Source organism: Coregonus clupeaformis, chromosome 31, assembly GCF_020615455.1.
Source record: "Coregonus clupeaformis isolate EN_2021a chromosome 31, ASM2061545v1, whole genome shotgun sequence".
Lineage (NCBI taxonomy): Eukaryota > Metazoa > Chordata > Actinopteri > Salmoniformes > Salmonidae > Coregonus > Coregonus clupeaformis.
Window position 1 is genome coordinate 2193644 of NC_059222.1, and position 19899 is coordinate 2213542.

Consider the following 19899-nt stretch of genomic DNA (forward strand, 5'->3'; position numbering starts at 1 on the left):
TGATTTTTAAAGCTAACAATTCAAAGGCCATAATAAATAGGTATGGTGACAGAGGGCAACATTGTTATATGCCTCTTCACAATTCAAAGTTCTCAGAGAATAAAACGTTATTTATTATTTCACATAAAGGATTGTTGTAGATTATTTTTCCGCATTTTATGAGAGATTTTCAGAAATTGAAAAAATCCAGGCACTTATACTAGACCAGGGTTTTCCAAACTCGGTCCTCAGAACCCCAATGAGTAAACGTTTTGGTATTTGCCCTAGCACTACACAGCTGATTCAAATAATCAACTAAACATAATGCTTTGATAATTTGAATCAGCTGTGCAGTGTTAGGGTAAAAACCAAAATGTGCACCCCTTAGGGTCCAGAGGACCGAGTTTGGGAAACACTGTTCTAGACGTACTGTATCAAATGTATATCTTCCTTTTAAGAATCCTATCTGATCGTGATGAATAATGTCCGGTAGGACCTTTTTTATTCTATGAGGAATTCATTTGCCAATACTTTTGCGTCACAACATTGAAGGGCGAGAGGCCTCCAAATTTTTTAAGAGACTAGGTCAAATTTACTAAATATAAATTTACTAAAAATAAAACATTGAAATATCACATTTACATAAGTATTCAGACCATTTACTCAGTACTTTGTTGAAGCACCTTTGGCAGCAATTACAGCCTCAAGTCTTATTGGGTAGGACGTTACAAGCTTGGCACACCTGTATTTGGGGAGTTTCTCCCATTCTTCTCTGCAGATCCTCTCAAGCTCTGTCAGGTTTGATGGGGAGCGTCGCTGCACAGCTATTTTCAGGTCTCTCCAGAGATTTTCGATCGGGTTCAAGTCCGGGCTCTGGCTGGGCCACTCAAAGACATTCAGAGACTTGCCCCGAAGCCACTCCTGCGTTGTCTTTGATGTGTGCTTAGGGTCGTTGTCCTGTTGGAAGGTGAACCTTCACCCCAGTCTGAGGTCCTGAGCGCACTAGAGCAGGTTTTCATCAAGGATCTCTCTATACTTTGCTCCGTTTATCTTTTCCTCGATACTAGTCTCCCAATCCCTGCCGCTGAAAAACATCCCCACAGCATGATGCTGCCTCCACCATGCTTCACCGTAGGGATGGTGCCAGGTTTCCTCCAGATGTGATGCTTGGCATTCAGGCCAAAGAGTTCAATCTTGGTTTCATCAGACCAGAGAGTCTTGTTTCTCATGGTCTGAGAGTCCTTTAATGCTGCAGAAATGTTTTGGTACCCTTCCCCAGATCTGTGCCTCGACGCAATCCTGTCTCGGAGCTCTACGGACAATTCCTTCAACCTCATGGCTTGGTTTTTGCTCTGACATGAATGTACTGTCATCTGTGGGACCTTATATAGACAGGTGTGTGCCTTTCCAAATCATGTCCAATCAATTTAATTTACAACTGGTGGACTCCAATCAAGTTTTGGAAACATCTCAAGGATGATCAATGGAGACAGGATGCACCTGCACTCAATTATGAGTCTCATAGCAAGAATTCTTATATAAATAAGGTATTTCTGCTAGCAACAATTTCAAAAAACATGTTTTTACTTTGTCATTATGTGGTATTGTGTGTAGATTGATGAGGAAAAATAATAAGGCTGTTAGTATCAAAAGTAATTCCTAAAATATACTAAAGTATCAAAAGTAAAAGCATAAATCATTTCAAATTCCTTATATTAAGCAAACCAGACGGCAGCATTTTCTTGTTTTTTTAATTTACGGATAGCCAGGGGCACACTCCAACATTCAGACATAATTTTCAAACGAAGCATGTGTGTTTAGTGAGTCCGCCAGATCAGAGGCAGTAGGGATGACCAGGGATGTTCTGTTGATAAGTGTGTGAATTTGACCATTTTCCTGTCCTGCTAAGCAATCAAAATGTAACGGTACTTTTGGGTGTCAAGGAAAATGTATGGAGTAACAAGTTCAATATTTTCTTAAGGAATGTAGTGAAGTAAAAGTAAAAGTAGTCAAAAATATAAATAGTAAAGTACAGATAACCCCAAAAAACGACTTAAATAGTACTTTAAAGTATTTTTACTTAAGTACTTTACACCACTGCTCAGATAGTGCCCTCTCCTTGCACTTCTCATAGTTATTTTCATGTGTTTAGTAGTTTGACTGGCACTGGCTATTTTCTCCTCTGTATTCCTGCATGTTATGACAAACATGTGATCTGTTGGTTACTGACCTGTTTTATCCAATTAGTATTTGTTTTATTTATCTATACTGAACAAAAAAAATTAACGCAACATGTAAAGTGTTGGTCCCATGTTTCATGAGCTGAAATAAAACATCCCAGAAATGTTCCATACGCACAAAAAGCTTACTTGTTTACATCCCTGTTAGTGAGCATTTTTCCTTTGCCAAGATAATCCATCCACCTGACAGGTGTGGCATATCAAGAAGCTGATTAAACAGCATTATCATTACCAAAACCTTGTGCTGGGGACAATAAAATACCACTCTAAAACGTGTGTCACGATCGTCTACCAAAGATGAGGACCAAGGCGCAGCGTTGCAGGCAACCATACTCATTTATTAGCGAAACGTAATCAAAACAACAAAAGACGGTAACGTGACAGTACACGGTTAAACACAACCAACACGAAACAAGAACCCACAAAACACAAAGGAAAACCGACAGTTTAAATATGGCTCCCAATCAGAGACAACCAGCAAACAGCTGACACTCGTTGCCTCTGATTGGGAGTCACTCAGGCCAACCTAGACATAGAACAACTAGACACTAAAACACAGCACAAAACACACGGAATCTACACACCCTGACTCAACATATAAAGTCCCCAGAGCCAGAGTGTGACAACGTGCAGTTTTGTCACACAACATAATGCCACAGATGTCTCAAGTTTTGAGGGAGTGTGCAATTGGCATGCTGACTGCAGGAATGTCCACCAGAGCTGTTGCCAGAGAATTGAATGTTCATTTCTCTACCATAAGCTGCTTCCAACATCATTTTAGAGAATTTGGCAGTAAGTCCAACCGGCCTCACAACCACAGACCACGTGTAACCATGCCAGCCCAGGATCTCCATATCCGGCTTCTTTACCTGCGGGATCGTCTGAGACCAGCCACCTGGACATCTGATGAAACTGTGGGTTTGCACAACCAAAGAATTTCGGCACAAACTGTCAGAAGCCATCTCAGGGAAGCTAATCTCCATGCTCGTCGACCTCACCAGGATCTTGACCTGACTGCAGTTCGGCGTTGTAATCGACTTCAGTGGGCAAATGCTCACCTTCCACTAGCATGGCCACTAGCATGCTGGAGAAGTGTGCTCTTCACAGATTAATCCCGGTTTCAACTGAACCGGGTAGATGCTAGACAGCGTGTATGTTTTCGTGTGGGCGAGCGTTTTGCTGAAGTCAACGTCGTGAACAGAGTGCCCCATGGTGGCAGTGGGGTTTTGGTATGGGCAGGCATAAGCTACAGACAACAGACACAATTGTATTTTATCGATGGCAATTTGAATGCACAGAGATACCATGATGAGATCCTGAGGCCCATTGTTGTGCCATTCATCCGCCGCCAACACCTCATGTTTCAGCATGATAATGCACGGCCCCGTGTCGCAAGGATCTGTACACAATTCCTGGAAGCTGAAAATGTCTCAGTTCTTCCATGGCCTGCATACTCACCAGAGATGTCACCCATTAAGCATGTTTGGGATGCTCTGGATTGACGTGTATGCCAGCGTGTTCCAGTTCCCGCCAATATCCAGCAACTTCGCACAGCCACTGAAGAGGAGTAGGACAACATTCCACAGGCCACAATCAACAGCCTGATCAACTCTATGCGAATGAGAAGTGTCGCATTGCATGAGCCAAATGGTGGTCACACCAGATACTGACTTGTTTTCTGATCCACGTCCGTACCTTTTCTTTAAGGTATCTGTGACCAACAGATGCATATCAGTATTCCCAGTCGTGAAATCCATAGTTTAGGGCCTAATTAATGAATATAAATTGACTGATTTCCTTATATGAACTGTAACTCAGTAAAATCTTTTAAATTGTTGCATGTTGCATTTATATTTTTGTTCAGTGTATATGCATGCATATCAAACAGGAATATACATTAAATTAAATGACTACACCATTGTAATATTATGAATGTCTTTCTCTCTCCTTGCAGGAGATTAGACAGATGAACTGCAGCCCCCAGATGCCCAAGCTTCAAAACCATGGGGAGACGTCAACACTTATTAACCCTTTTTTGGGGTTTTCCTGTATCTGTGCATGAATCCTTAGAACACAGTAGTTTCAAGTTTTATTAGTCGTATCTACAGGATACATATGGTCCAAAGAAATGCTCACTTGCAGATTTCTTCTCGACAATGCAACAATCAACAATAGAATATGAACATAAAGTAAATGGCTCAGGAGAATAAACCTTTTAGCATCCCCAAGTGAGGGACATCAATTAGATTAACATTCAAAAGCTTGTTCAGTACGAGGGCAAATATTGTCATGACAGCCACAGGTTTTTTATACACAGTTTATGTAGGTTTCTGTTCCAGCCTTTCACTAACACCTCATTCAACTAACTGTGGTCTAAATTGTAGATGATGAATAGTTGAACATGGTGTTTGCTGGGCAGGAATAAAAACATGCACACGGTGCAGTACCCTGGGGCAGAAATCACCCACGTCTTTATTTTAGAATGAGCTTCATATGTTACAATGAGCTGACAATTCTGCATGATAGAGAATAACGTGTGGATCTACTTCTAACGTAGTGACGTTGCACACTGCTGAATAAACTCCTGACTAAACTCCTGGGATACAGTGATTTTCCTGGTGGATGGGAGGTTCCCAAGTTCTTTACATCTGTCTGGGTGATGGGGTGGGATGTGCTTCAACTTTAGGAGAACAGAGCAAAAACATAAGGCCAAGGGAGGATCAATTTACCTCACTGCTCAAATTTCAGTGCCGGTTCAAGTTGCTTAGAACCACAACTGCATTTGTTAATTGTTTTGTAAACAGTTTTGCATATTCATAGGGTTGATCAAGTTGTCACCAATTTTACTTTTAATGGATAATTTCATTATTCAAAACGTTCTCTTTATATGCAATGGTGAAACACAAGGGGAGGGGAAAGTGACAAGAAGAAAGTTAGCTAACGTTAGGCAAACAGTATGTATTGTCTGACCATGTCAGAATGCAGAAATAACTAGCAAGCCTAGATCGAACAGAACACAGCTAGCTGCATTTCCTACATTTTTTATCAGATGTTTTTAAAATGTCTTGCCTCCAAACCAGTCAGGCACATCTATTGTGTCCTGCCAAGCCAATGCCATGGAGTTAAATGAATGCATGAGTAGCCATCTGTCCCTGAAACATGTTTTTACCCCAAAAAGGTTTTTGCAATTTGTTACATTTGTCATTAGCTGTCAAGCAAGTTAATAATAATAATAATAATATGCCATTTAGCAGACGCTTTTATCCAAAGCGACTTACAGTCGTGCGTGCATACATTTTTGTGTATGGGTGGTCCCGGGGATCGAACCCACTACCTTGGCGTTACAAGCGCCGTGCTCTACCAGCTGAGCTACAGAGGACCACAAGTTCACCAATTCATAATTACAAACTGTCCGGGTCTTCACAATTGACACTGCTGATTTTATGATTTGTTTGTTTAGTTGTTCATCCCTAAAGAGCTGATAACCAGGACGAGATCGTCTGCTAGCTAGCCATCATGTCCGACGAGCTAACTTAGCTTGGCTAGTGGGCTGATAAACAGCAGTGACTCAACATTTGAAATCAACATTTATATGAAAGTCATTTGTTGAACATTTTAACACAATTTGGTGAATAAATAAACATAATACTTGTATTTTACAAAGTTATTCCTTATTCCTCTGGAACTTTTTCTCCCAACCGTGTCCGCCATTAATACAGACGTTTTTGGAATTTCCTCTGTGTCGCAGCAGAAACATCATTAACTACAATGACTACAATGACTATAATCCATTGCACCTGTTCTTCCCGGCTTGGACAGAGACAGATAGTCTACACACAGGCCTACACACAGACGCATGAGAAAGGAATGTAGGCTACACAACACAACGAGAAGGGGGATAGAGACAGTTCGTGAGGTAGGTCTACCCGCTTGATTGTTTTAGTAGTTTCTAATAAGCAGTCTTGAAAGTATGCCTTAAGTACTTTGAAGAACTAGTAAAATGATCTTGTCAGACAACTCTGCAGCATACTTAGGCAGCTACTAGCTCAAAGACAGTACTTATTATTTCGTCATCATTTCCTATTTTTTTATTAATGTCTACCAATGTGGAGGAGACAATGGTATGTTTTCAATGTTTTAGCAATTTAATGTTCAATAGTTTTTGCCATTGGAATTGCAATTAAAAAGCTCTAAAATCATTTAAATGTAATTATTTCATAATGCATTTAATTATTTGTTTTATGATCGAAACCGAAATCGAAAACCGTGATTATTTTTTAATAACCAAACCAACCTCAAAAAGCACTAATTGCTCAGCACTACTGCACCCACAGTGAAGCAGATGAAGTTGGGAATATTTAATTATTTCTACAATATTTATTTATACTACTACTACTACTACACTACTACTACCATTCATACTTATGGATCATACAAATCCAATTATTTATTTTGAGTCAAACGTTTCCATTTCAGTTTTTTTCATGGGTGCTCCAATATTGCAGATTCGGAGAGAGGGAGAAAAATAAGCATGTGTAGGGTTTCTTATCTTGACTTAGCCACATGCCATGTCTTGAGATTATCACTCAGATTCTTTTAAATGAGTGTGTATTCTGTACTGTAAAATGGTAACCCAAGGGATGAACAGGATGGACTATCCACTCAATGAAAGCAGTCCCCAGATAGATGATTGGCTGAGAAGAAAGCTGTCCTGGGGATTAGTGGAGAGAGATAAGGGATGCACTTCAATCTCCGCTTTGATGGAGAAACAAAATCACCATTCCAACACCACTTCAATCTAATGATCGAACGGTCACTTTTCTACTCCCACGGCGAGAACCACAAACTGATCAACGTGTTCGATTTCCCTACAAAGTGAGGAAATTGAAATAAAAGGCCACCGTCGCCCTTATGGTTTTCCAATTTAAACCGAGAGATAGAGCAACAGATGTGTTGTTGACATACTCATATAGAGAAGGTGGGGAGAGAGAGATTAATGTCAAGCACTGCTTTAGTAATTTGACAGTGCTTTAGCTTAGAGGGGGGGCAGGCATAATAGTAATTGGAATCTAGATGAAGGAAGGAACGATGGTTGTGTGAGGGTTCCCAAGTGCCAGGGGGAATTTTGACACAAAAGTGGTTTATTCCAAATTGTTGATTGCAAAGACAGAGGGGAAAATATTACCAGGTAAGCCCAATGCTATTTCATTCCATAGTCATCATCTGAATTATTTTATAGCTTACTGTTTGCAGTGTTAATACCAACAACATTAGTGCACTAACTTGAAGAAGTTTCTTTGTACACAAAAATCTGTGAATAATGGAAATGTTACTGGAGATGCTAAACCGAAAAACCAAAAAAGTAACTGTTTCTTGTGGGATGGAAAGGCTGGACATTCACATTGAAAGTCATTGTTAACAGTTGCATTGATGAGAATGGCATTTGTTAGCGATAAGCTGTGTTGTTATCAGAGATATTCATCAGGAGGTTTGTGTTATCTACACATATATTTATCTTCCTTATGTAAAAAAAAAATGGAATATCAAATTATGCTTTTGAGGTTTTACATCAATAGTGTTTTTTCAATAATTCATGATTTGTTTATCTTTTCAACATATACGCTATGTCACAGCTAGAATGTGTGAGGTGCCAAGCAGATATGTCAAAACAAATGTAATTAAACCTGAAAATATGTCTTACACATGCATTCAGTTCATCACCTATTTTCATACTCTTCATACTCTCTCTGCAAATCATTTTATGTTTAGGTTTACTATGCTTCATGAAGCGATCACCTTTAGCTGTACAGCTGTACAATCTTAAGATCTTTTTTTATCTTCCTCAAATGTCTATTATAATATATTTTCATCGGGAAGTGCTAGCTAGATGCATCTATTGCATTTTAAAGATTGACTGAAAATAGGCAAAAATGTAAGGCAGGAGAATGGACAAGCCAATGAAATGTTAAGTAAAGCTTATGATTGAGCTTTCCCTTCACAGTACATTTCACTGGACATTATCCTCTGAAATTACTAGACGTAGAGCTATTAATCCTGAAAGCAGCACCAGCTATGAGAGAGAGGGTGGGAGATGCTGGGAGAGGGTCTTGGGTGGGCAGGGAATGCGAGGGGGTAAACCACCTCTTACATAAGCTTCAGAGGTCTGGGTCTGAGATTTTGGATTAATATTGTAGTATTTACCTGTCAGCAGAGAGAGATGAATAGATAAATGGGGAAAAAGAGAGAAAGAAAGAGGAGGGAGTGAGAGGGGGGAAACATGGTGGGTTATGGGGAGGGGTGCGATGAGAGAATGAGAGTCACAGAGGGATTAGGGTCAGCCATGTTGAGCATCTGGTTTAGAGTTGTCCGGTGCTGTATGAAGGAGGTGACGCTCACCCATACATATGGATTATACATACAGTGAGTGTGTATGTATAGCCTACTTAAATTGCTAAATGGCGTATTATTATTAAATTCACACACTGCAACTAGAAGGGTGAATGTTATAAACTATCCATACAATTATATAAATATGACACAACAAATTATAATTTGATTGGGGCCAACTAATCCTATGCCTCCTTGCCCTGTTCCTGCTATTTGTCAGCTGAGATGAGGATGGCCAGTTTGCGGTTCCGGGCCCGTCGGGCTACGCAGCCGGCAGAACATAAACAGGAACATGAGAAAGTGACAGAACAAGCAGAGGAGCCAGCTACCCACATCCCTCCAGCACACCACCCCGGCCACCACAACTATGACCACATGAAGAATAAGTTCATGAACGAGATTGGCCATCTGCCAAGTAAGTAGTTCCTGGCATGTAGAAGGAATTGGGCAAGACTGGGGACTACCAGATGCTGTTTTCCAAAATGTTATGTAATCTCTGAAACTATTGTGTAAGGTTGAAATCAGATTCAGAGTGTTTAATAGTCACATGTTTCCTGATCCGGATGCATCAATTTAATAGTTGCATGTATTTTTGACGCCAGTGTTTTTTGGGTGGAGGGACTGAGTGAGAATTGGTGACAAAAATAGAACGAGAGTTATGGGACCATACATATAACCATGACAGATGTTAGAGCTATGTAATGGAACACTATTTTTTATGGGATTTCACCATTATAATGTGTAGGTGTTACACAGGGTATATCATGTCACTTCATCATCTCCCTTCATCTCCATTTTGTCATTCCTCTTGTCTCACAGGACTTATTCAAATGAGTAAGACTCATCTGCATTTACTGTGAATATACCTACAGCTGCGGTCAAATATACAGTGCCTTCAGAAAGTATTCATACCCCTTGACATATTCCACATTTGTTGTGTTACAGCCTGAACTCAAAATGGATTAAATCATTTTTCTTTCTCTCACCCAACTAATGACAAAGTAAAAACATGTTTTTAGAAATGTTTGCAAATGTATTGAAAATGAAATACAGAAATATCTCAATACATGTCAGAATCACTTTTGGAGCGATTACAGCTGTGAGTCTTTCTGGGTAAGTCTCTAAGAGCTTTGCACACCACACCTGGATTGTACAATATTTGCCCATTATTCTTTTCAGAATTCTTCAAGCTCTGTCAAATTGGTTGTTGATCATTGCTAGACAACCATTTTCAAGTCTTGCCATAGCTTTTCAAGACGATTTAAGTGAAAACTGTAACTTGGCCACTCAGGAACATTCACTGTCTTCTTGGTAAGAAACTCCAGTGTAGATTTGGCCAGTAATGTGTTGTATTGGATTTGCCCCAAACATAATACTTTGTATTCAGGACAAAAAGTTAATTAATTTAGTGCTTTGTTGAGAGGAGTAGGCAGGAGGCAGTCGCAGATTTAGAACTACTGAATTTATTAAAGCACCATAGCTTAAAGCGGGACGAAACCCACAGTGCAAAATAGAAAGTACTCAGGAAAATGTAAGCACCATGTACAACGTCCGACAAAGACAAATGACAGAGGGAGTATATATACAGTGATAGAGTGGGGATTGGAACCAGGTGTGTGTAATGATGACGAGACAAGTCCGGGGTGGATGAGTGAAGGGCGTTTGCCAGCAGCAGGTTCGGCAGCAGCTAGAAGGCCGACGACGCCCAACGCCTGAGCTGGACAGGAGGGGGTGCCAAAGCGAAGGCTGGTGTGACAGAGACACCATCCAGAGTGTAGTTAATAACTTCACCATGCACAAAGAGATATTCAGTGTCTGCGTTTCTTATTTTGACCAATCTACCAATAGGTGCCGTTCTTTGCGAGGCATTGGAAAACCTCCCTTGTTGAATCTGTTTTTGAAATTCACTGCTCGACTGAGGGACCTTACAGATAATTGTATGTGTGGGGTAGAGAGATGAGGTAGTCAGTCAAAAATCATGTTAAACACCATTATTGCACACAGAGTGAGTCCTTGCAACATATTATGTGACTTGTTAAGCACATTTTTACTCCTATACTCTAGGCTTGCCATAGGTTGTGCACTTATTGACTCAAGACATTTCAGCATTTCATTTTGGATTAATTTGTAAACATTTCAAAAAACATAATTCCACTTTGACATTATGGGTATTGTGTGTAGGCCTGTGATCAAAAATCTCAATTCAATCCATCTTAAATTCAGGCTGTAACACAACAAAATGTGAAAACTTTCTGAAGGCACTGTTTTGGCACCCTTGCACTTTACAATGGAGTGCAATGGAGCAGAATGTTCTGTTTTTCTTTTTAAAACACGTTGAATGGCTATTTTGATCCTGAAGGCACCTGCAATTTACCACAGGTGAAATAAATTACACAGTTAACAAGAATTATTTGCCTCACATAAAAGTGAAAAATCTCAATTTCAGTTTAGATGTTGGTCCTGTGCAGTTGTAAATCAAACAAATACACATGTGAACATCAAAGGTTTTATTCAATTTCAACTTATTTTAGAAGAAATAGTGAATCGTGCAAGGGTGCCAATATATTTGACTGCAACTGTACTGGTAGATTTATCGCCCCCTAGCCTCCCTTCTCCTGTGTACATTGTGACATAACAACCCCATCAAAGTCTAGCAATTATGTCTGTCATCGTTTTCCTTTAAGATTAGTTTTTCGCCGTCATTAAGAAACCTTATTCAGATGTGATACACACTTATAGATGGTTTAAAACTTGTCCTGGTATATTTTCTGCCTCCCTCACTGTTTCAAGTATCTTTGTACAGTTTCTCATATGTTAAGTATGTCTTTAGATGTTAATTGTGTTGTTACCTCTTTCTTTTTTAGTCCCTATGTGGGCAGTTGGGGCCATCGTCGTAGTGGTGTTGGTGTTAGTGGGATGCTGCACTTTCTGCCTCTTCAAAAAATGCTTTGGAAAAAAGAAAAAAACGAAGAAAGTGAGGGAGAGGAAGGCTGGCCGTCGGAGGAAGGCAGACGACGAAGGGGGAGGAGAGGGTGGCGATAAGGTAAGATAGACAAAAGGGAAAGATATGAAGAGATTAGATGCACATATTTCCCATGAATATGACGAATATAGGAAGTGCCATGCAGTATCACTCAAAAACAGAAAATATGTGTCTGCGCAGGAAGAGAAAGGTAAGAAAGAAGGGGAAGGAGTGGAGAAGGAACAGGAGAAGCTGGGAAAGCTGGAGTTCTCCTTGGACTACAACTTCACAGATGCCCAGGTAAGTGCTGTCTTTTTGTTGTGTGGTACAATACTTTGTCAAAAGAGGCCCCTCTGGCACAAAATGTAATACTGCATGACTAGGGCCCTGTGTTTTGCAAAATCATGTCACATGACCTGGATTTGAACCATTATTTAAAGCTTTTTCATCAAACTGTCCTCTTTTCTTTTCATGTCAGATGGTCCAGCACCATCCTCAGACAATTGCTTTCATTTTTGGTGTAATTCTAATTTCTGGATAAGGCGGGATAAAATCGTGCCGTTTCACATGACTGCGCAAAACACAGTGCCTCATGTATGACAACACAGTACATGTAAGAGCAACTTACAATCAGTACATACACTTAGTGATTAAGGCGGCAGGTAGCTTAGTGGGTAAGAGCGTTGTGCCAGTAACCGAAAGGTCGCTGGTTTTAATCCCCGAGCCGACTAGGTGAAAAATCTGTCGATGTGCCCTTGAGCAAGGCACTTAACCCTAATTGCTCCTGTAAGTCGCTCTGGATAAGAGCGTCTGCTAAATGACTAAAATGTAAAATGTAAATGTACTGGTGTGAGTGACAATATTAGCTATATACAGGTATCTGCCAAAACAAAGGAAACACCAACATAAAGTGTCTTAATAGGGTGTTGGGCCACCACGAGCCAGAACAGCTTCAATGCACCTTGTCATAGATTCTACAAGTGCCTGGAACTCTATTGGAGGGATGCGACACCATTCTTCCATGAGAAATTACATCATTTGATGTTTTGTTGATGGTGGTGGTGGAAAACACTGTCTCAGGCGCTGCTCCAGAATCTCCCATAAGTGTTCAATTGGGTTGACATCTGGTGACTGAGACGGCCATGCTCATCAAACCATTCAGTGACCACTCGTGCCCTGTTGATGGGGGCATTGTCATCCTATGGAGGCATAGCCATGGTAGCCAAAATAATGGCCAAAATAATTGCTTAATTAACTCAGGAACCACACCTGTGTGGAAGAACCTGCTTTCAATACATTTTTTATCCCTCATTTACTGAAGTGTTTCCATCATTTTGGCAGTTACCTGTACATTCAATAATGTGTGTGACGTTAATATCAACCATGTCTGAAACTGAGACTTTCTGGGAGAAATGTCTTGAACATCTGGGTGATTTATTATTGAACTGATGATCCTGACTCCTCTTCTTGGTCTTCTCTCTCCGAAGCTCATAGTGGGTATCCTCCAGGCTCAGGATCTGGCTGCCATGGATATGGGGGGTACCTCAGACCAGTGGCGGCTCCTGAAAAAATTCTCAGGAGGGGCAATTTTTCTGATGATTTAGGTGACCTACACACATTTAAAAAAAGATATGTCCAGCAACAACATGAAGACAGGGGCAGCATATAAGTCAATACCAGAAGCATTTATTGACTGATCTCAAAAGTGTTGGCTTACCAGGGTTGGTGGAGCCCTCAGTTTCATCTTTGCCTCGCAAAGCTAACTCAAACACTCCGCAAAACTTCACACACTGGATTAGCCGGCTGAGGATGTGGCGGTTCTTGCTAATGTCGTAGTAAATATATTTGTTATAGTGAATATGGAATATGATATGTTGAGTAAAATGTTGTGCTAAGATCTATTTAGGTCAGGAGCTGGTTATAAGTTCTGTTCCTATCCAATAACAATGGACAAAAGGGTCCTATCTTGTCAGCCTTGTCAGCAGGTGGCCAAGGACAACACCCACGCCATAGGCCTCTCAGTTCTTCCAACTCACGAGTTCTTGCTCTGAGGACACACACACACACAAACACACACACACACACATCATCACTGTTAAACACACACACACACACACACATCATCACTGTTAAACACACACACACACACACACACACAAAAATCCCCTCTCTTAGGCTGAACATTTGAAGACAGAGAACCCGACTCAGAGCCAATGCAACAGTGACAGTAGCCTGCAGGGGACCTCGCCCAACTCATCAGGACCAATCAGAAGATCAGAACTACTAGATTGAACCTACTTCATTTATTGCATAAAATGTCTGCACACAATGTTTCGGGGCTCTCTTCAGATAATAATAATAATAATAATAATAATAATAATATGCCATTTAGCAGACGCTTTTATCCAAAGCAACTTACAGTCATGCGTGCATACATTTTTGTGTATGGGTGGTCCCGGGGATCGAACCCACTACCTTGGCGATACAAGCACCATGCTCTACCAGCTGAGCTACAGAAAGTGGATACTCATGGATGCGCATTGCAATTGTAAAATGTCAACACAATTGGAGACACCACGTCATTTTTGGAGACATGTTATTGACAGTAAACTATTGTAGATGCGACTGCTAACTAACTAAAACATTTTAGCTGGCTAGCTAATCATCTTAGCTAAATGTGGGGCAAACAATTCAGTTATTTACCGTTAATTTGAGGGATTGGGGTGAAAGAAATCGAGTTACATAGTGATACTTTACGATATACTGTATTGACAATATCGCAATATTTTAGCGCTAGTTGGCTGTACCTGCACCAAAACACCATTATTGTTCCTTCATAGCTTGTTCTCAATCTTTTCACATTGGGAGCCAATTTGTTTTCAGCACTTTTATTTCCATGACTGATCAAAACTCGTTCTCATGGCTTTCTGATCCCTCTGCAACAGACATATGGTGCGCAATAAAATCACAGTATCGAATCGCAATACGTATAGAATCATGAGACTCGCAATGCTGATGCATATATCTTATCGTGAGGTTCCTGGCAATTCCCAGCCCAAGTTCATTTGCCACAACAAATCTCTTCGCTAGCAAACGCGATGTCTTCTCCAAAACGGCAATGTGTCTCCAGCAATGTTTACTTTTTTGACGTTCTATGGCATCTCCACTTTCCAAGCATATATGACCACATGTAATATTTTGGTAAGTGATGCAAATAGTGAACTATGTAGGGCCAGGATGTAAAATATATGTAGCTGCAGCAATTTCTCTTATCTGATATGGTAAGTAATGGGGCTTAATTTATAGCTCCCTAAGAGTTTGACGAACGGGTCCGTGAACGCGATTCCAGATGTATTTACCTCTGAATAAACTGCCTTTATTACACCATATCCACATCCAGTAAACTTGTGATTATCAACACTAACCTCATCGTTGTGGCGGCGGACAGCTAGCCTGTATCCCTCGTCATCCAGTTGAGTGAGTGGCAATGTCTTTTTCGTTCGTACCAATTTTTGGAAAATCCTCGGGTGTAGGACTTTCCGCCTTTAGTAGAAACCTGTTGAATTATTAAATTTGGTCTGGGAGGTCCTAATTGTTTCGTTGCCAATTTATCTTCATTTGTTCGCCGACAAAAAGGGAACTTCTTTCAAACAATCCACTCTTTTCTCAGTTACGTTCATGGTTACGTAACGTATGACGAAAGCGCTGAAGTGCAAGCCCACAGACACCCATTGAGATTGTATTGAAGGCTCTGAAATTTGAAAAAAATAGATTTTACATGGGAGTCTATGACAGAAGTTCTGGGCGATTTTCAATCTGACTGAAATCGCCCCAAAAGGGGGTGGAGCCATTTGAAGCACGACTTTAGCCTGATTCGACATTTAGTGGCAGTGTGGCACTGTGGCAGATCAGACGTATAGATTACAACACTGATAACTACTGTTGCCGTGATATAATTGATTAGAAAAAAAATCCCTTCCTTTTCCCGTTTGGCAGTGCGTCGCCCATATCGCCCTATTGAACAGGCCGTCCCTGCCTCAGACCCCTATGTCAAAGTCTACCTGCTCCCAGACAAAAAGAAGAAGCATGAAACTAAGGTCCAGCGCAAGAATCTGTGCCCGGTTTTCAACGAGACCTTCATATTCAAGGTTTACGTCATGATTGACCTTGTGGCTTTGTTATTTTGTTTGTCTTATATGTCTGTGTCTGTTTTTTTTTCTGTCTCTGTAGCAGCTTGTGTTGGTGTTCCAGGTTGTTGATGATGTATCACTTGTTGGTCTCTGAGTTCACGTGGGCAGAAGTCAAGCCCATGTCCGTGCTTCCCTCCGTAGTTTGTCTCTCGTTCTCTGATTGCCGTCCTTCAAGGTATCCCCGAACAACTTTAAAAATGCAGAATTAAGAATGCATTTTTACTTGTCACCAGTCAATATATGTTTTTGTTTGTTTGCTTTGTTTTTCTGGATTTGTAAGTTATGTTTATATGTTGGCATGATAAGTTTTACATAGAACTGTTTTTGATCAATTCCGACAAACCACCTGTCATTGATCTACCAATTAAGAACCGCACTAACCAATGTTGGTTTTTAATAACTCTAACCTAGAGCAAACAACGTATTACATAAATATCTCTGTCGAGGAGCATCAGTCAGCCAGACATGCACTTGTGACTAATGCCTCTGCCTCTCCTCCAAGATCCCGTACACAGAGTTGGGAGGGAAGATCCTGGTGTTGCAGGTCTTCGACTTTGACCGTTTCTCCAAGCATGATGTGATTGGGGAGATAAAGATCCCCATGAACAGTGTGGATCTGGGACAACCAATGCAATGTTGGAGGGACCTGGAGAACAGTGAAAAAGAAGAGGTATGATGTACTGTGGTATTACTATCTCTTTGGTCATCCGTCCAGTCACCCCCAGTCGCATGATGGATAGATCACATCACAACATGATATAATATTTCCTTATGTCTTATTTGATCAGTTTCTGGCTGGTGGTTTAACACCATGTTGTTGTTATGTGCGTCTCTCAGGCAGAGAAACTGGGTGATGTCTGCATTTCTTTGCGCTATGTACCCACTGCTGGCAAACTTACTATAAACATCATGGAGGCCAAGAACCTAAAGAAGATGGATGTTGGTGGCTTATCAGGTGATTCTAAATCTAGCAACAAATAGGTGTCTTTTCTCATACTTCCTCTGAAGTTGTGCTGCCTCTCGCAAACATATCAGCAACATATCAGCAACGTTTTCAGTTTACATGATTACAGATTCCTCCATTGCAGAGATTTTATGTGTTTTAAAATCGCTCCTCATGCATCTGCCAGCTGTCCTGCATGCACCTTTGTCTGATCAAGGTCTACCAAAAAACATTGACTAATTAATTGGCTTACGCCCTTCTTTTTCATCCTTCCCTCAGATCCATTTGTGAAGATTGTTCTGCAGCACAATGGGAAACGAATCAAGAAGAAAAAGACAACTGTCAAGAAGAACACACTCAATCCTTACTTCAATGAGAGCTTCAGCTTTGAGATTCCCTTCGAGCAGATCCAGGTATTACATTTTTGCTTCATCAATCTACATGTAGAGTACCCAGTCAGTATTCTGAAAGTATAGTAGCTTATTAAAGTGTTGTAATGTATCTTCTGTGTTTCTTATTCAGAAAGTGCAGGTCGTCATAACAGTGTATGACTATGACAAGCTTGGGAGTAACGACGCAATCGGCAAGACCTTCATGGGTTACGGTGCCACAGGAGTTGGTCTTAAACATTGGTCGGAAATGTTGGCTAATCCCAGACGTCCAGTTGCTCAGTGGCATGTCCTCTGCCCAGAGGTGGAAGTGGATGCAGCTCTGAAGGTCCCACCTCGTTAATGATTTCCTTAATATCCTTGGATCATTCAAAATGTTTTGGTATGTCTTTCAGTATTGTTAAGACCTCTTGGTTTGCTTGCCTCTTTTCTGTCATCTCTTTTTGTCATTCTTTTTTTGTTAAGTGTGTGTGTGCGCACATCGCAGCGTGCATTCATGCATACATGAGCGCTCATGTTTTTGTGTGTCTGATTCCATTTGATGTTTTTAAATGACCTCCATTTGTTTCTATGTTTATTTAGTTGTTTTATAAAACGTCACTCTTTTGGTTTCTAAATGTAGATATATGTAGAAAATATTTATCTGTAAAATGTGTGCCCTTGTTATAAGGCCTTATAGGCTACAGGCAATCAGATTAAGGAATTCAATTGGTTTTTGACTCATTGACAAGCTTGCATTTCACACAAATAGACTACTTCTGATTGTGTGAACTGCATGTCTGTTAGTGGCAGTGGTTATAAATAATTAGTGGCAGTGGTTATAGTCAGAATTAGCGTTGCAATATGTTTTGCTTGTTGGTCGTAAGGTACCGCAACCATTTGCGTTAGTAAAGCATTTAAATGCAGTGTGAGGATATGTCAATGTGCTAAATAATGCTCACAATTTTGCCTAGTCATAGAAATAATTTTGTTCAGTGACTTCAGTTATACAAAATAAATGATCATAAAAAAAATGGTGGGGTTTTGTCTCAAGCATCTGATCTACACCATGAAAAATGCTGCAACCCTAAACAGAGATGGTATTTTCCTCACATGCAGTTACACAAGAAGGACACAAAGGGCTCTACTCTTCATCACAGAGAAAGTGTTGCTTAGCAACACATCACAAACTAGACCCTGAACAAGCCTGGCTTGAGAGTGCCCTGACAAGAAAGGTGATTTTCATTTATTCAAATGTCATGCCACTGGCTAATTTCAGAAGCATCAAATTCAAATTAACTGTATTTGACTTGTGTTTCCTTTCCACAATTCATCATGATGAAAATGATCTCTCTTCTCTCATGAGTTTGCATGCATGGTAACAACAACATTCCCAGTGAAGTCAAACCACAGTGAGGATCAGTTAGTGTCTTGATAGCCTGAAAACCCGACGTTGAATTTCATTGAATTCTACGTAGGGCATAAATGAGAGTTTGGATGAGGAAAGTTTCCTCTCACGGTCTTTACAAGCCAAAATGTTGAATAAAATGATATTTTAACGGACTTTAACGGTTGTCTGTGCGGTTGGTCCTTTTGCAGTTAGGAATTTGAGACTATATATCAACAGGAAAGTATAATTAAATAAACGTTTCAAAGCGCTGGTAATGCATTCAGATTTCTATCACCTGAAGCATGCGCACAAGATGAAACTTGACGAGCTCGTGCACGTGTTTCCATGGTTCTGCGCATGCTTCAGGTGATAGAAATCTGAACGCACTACCAGCGCTTTGAAAAGTTGATTTAATTATACTTTCCTGTGGATATACAGTATTGTCTCCCATTTCTACCTGCAAAAACACCAACCGCACGGATAATTGTCAGGCACGGTGGCGCGTGTCTGTAATTCAAGCGTCTGTGAGACTTAGGCTGAAGGTCATTTTATTCAACATTCTGGTTTGTAGAGGTCGTGAGAGGAAACTTTCCTGATCCAAACGCTAATTTAAGCCTGACGTAGAATTCAATGAAATGCAACGTCGGGTTGTTAGGCTAGCGTCTTGAGAAAGTTAGCTATTTTTCCCAGTGGAAATAAACGTACCCAGTGCAAATAAACAACTTAACGTTACAACAGAATGAGCACTGGACGAACTTTGGAGGGTGCGGGCTGTGTGATCTGTTGGGGCTTCAGTCCTGCGCGTGACCTCCTGTGCACAGGTGAGACTCACATGACTGACCTGTTCTTGCCAACGTTCAAAATACGTTAGACAGGCATGGATAATATTTTTGTCTGGAAAAATAATAATGTAAAACATTTTTTTAAATTATGGAAATACCAGTTTTCAAACCTGTAGTAGGTTGTAGAATTGTAGCTCCTAAAATACACACGGCACAAAAGTTGTAGGAGATTATCATCAGATAACATGATACAAGTTACAGTTTCCAAAAAGATCATCAAGGACATCAACCACCCGAGCCCCTGCCTGTTCACCCCGCTATCATCCAGAAGGCAAGGTCAGCACAGGTGCATCAAAGCTGGGACCGAGAGACTGAAAAACAGCTTCTATCTCAAGGCCATCAGACTGTTAAACAGCCATCACTAGCACATTAGAGTCTGCTGCCTATAGACATAGACTAAAAATCACTGGCCACTTTAAGAAATTGAACACTAGTCACTTTAATAATGTTTACGTATCTTGCTGTCACGCCCTGACCTATGGGTGTGAATGTCTATTTGAGATCTATGTTAGTCTATTTCTATGTTGCAGATCTAGGTTGATCTTTCTATGTTTGGCCGGGTGTGATTCCCAATCAGAGGCAGCTGTCGCTCGTTGTC

At 40.6% G+C, this 19899-nt stretch overlaps 1 protein-coding gene across 1 annotated transcript; it reads left to right on the forward strand.

Annotated features, from left to right (window-relative positions):
- Window positions 1–7300: 7300 nt before the first annotated feature.
- LOC121547185 (synaptotagmin-2-like) lies at window positions 7301–18093 on the forward strand. Its single transcript, XM_045209686.1, has 10 exons — window positions 7301–7407; window positions 8827–9021; window positions 11471–11649; window positions 11770–11868; window positions 13056–13110; window positions 15604–15716; window positions 16261–16428; window positions 16596–16713; window positions 16981–17114; window positions 17224–18093. Exons 2-10 carry the CDS (start codon window positions 8832–8834, stop codon window positions 17431–17433), a joined length of 1266 nt encoding a protein of 421 aa, XP_045065621.1. The 5' UTR covers window positions 7301–7407; window positions 8827–8831; the 3' UTR covers window positions 17434–18093.
- The last annotated feature ends 1806 nt before the right edge of the window (window positions 18094–19899 follow it).

What these genes read in the sequence shown, in the direction of transcription:
- LOC121547185 (XM_045209686.1), top strand. Translation starts at nt 8,832, where the DNA reads ATGAGGATGGCCAGTTTGCGGTTCCGGGCCCGTCGGGCTACGCAGCCG. An exon ending in TGCCATGGATATGGGGGGTA is followed by an intron (nt 13,111 to 15,603) that starts CCTCAGACCAGT and finishes AGGCCGTCCCTG; the next exon opens with CCTCAGACCCCTATGTCAAA. An exon ending in GGATGTTGGTGGCTTATCAG is followed by an intron (nt 16,714 to 16,980) that starts GTGATTCTAAAT and finishes TCCTTCCCTCAG; the next exon opens with ATCCATTTGTGAAGATTGTT.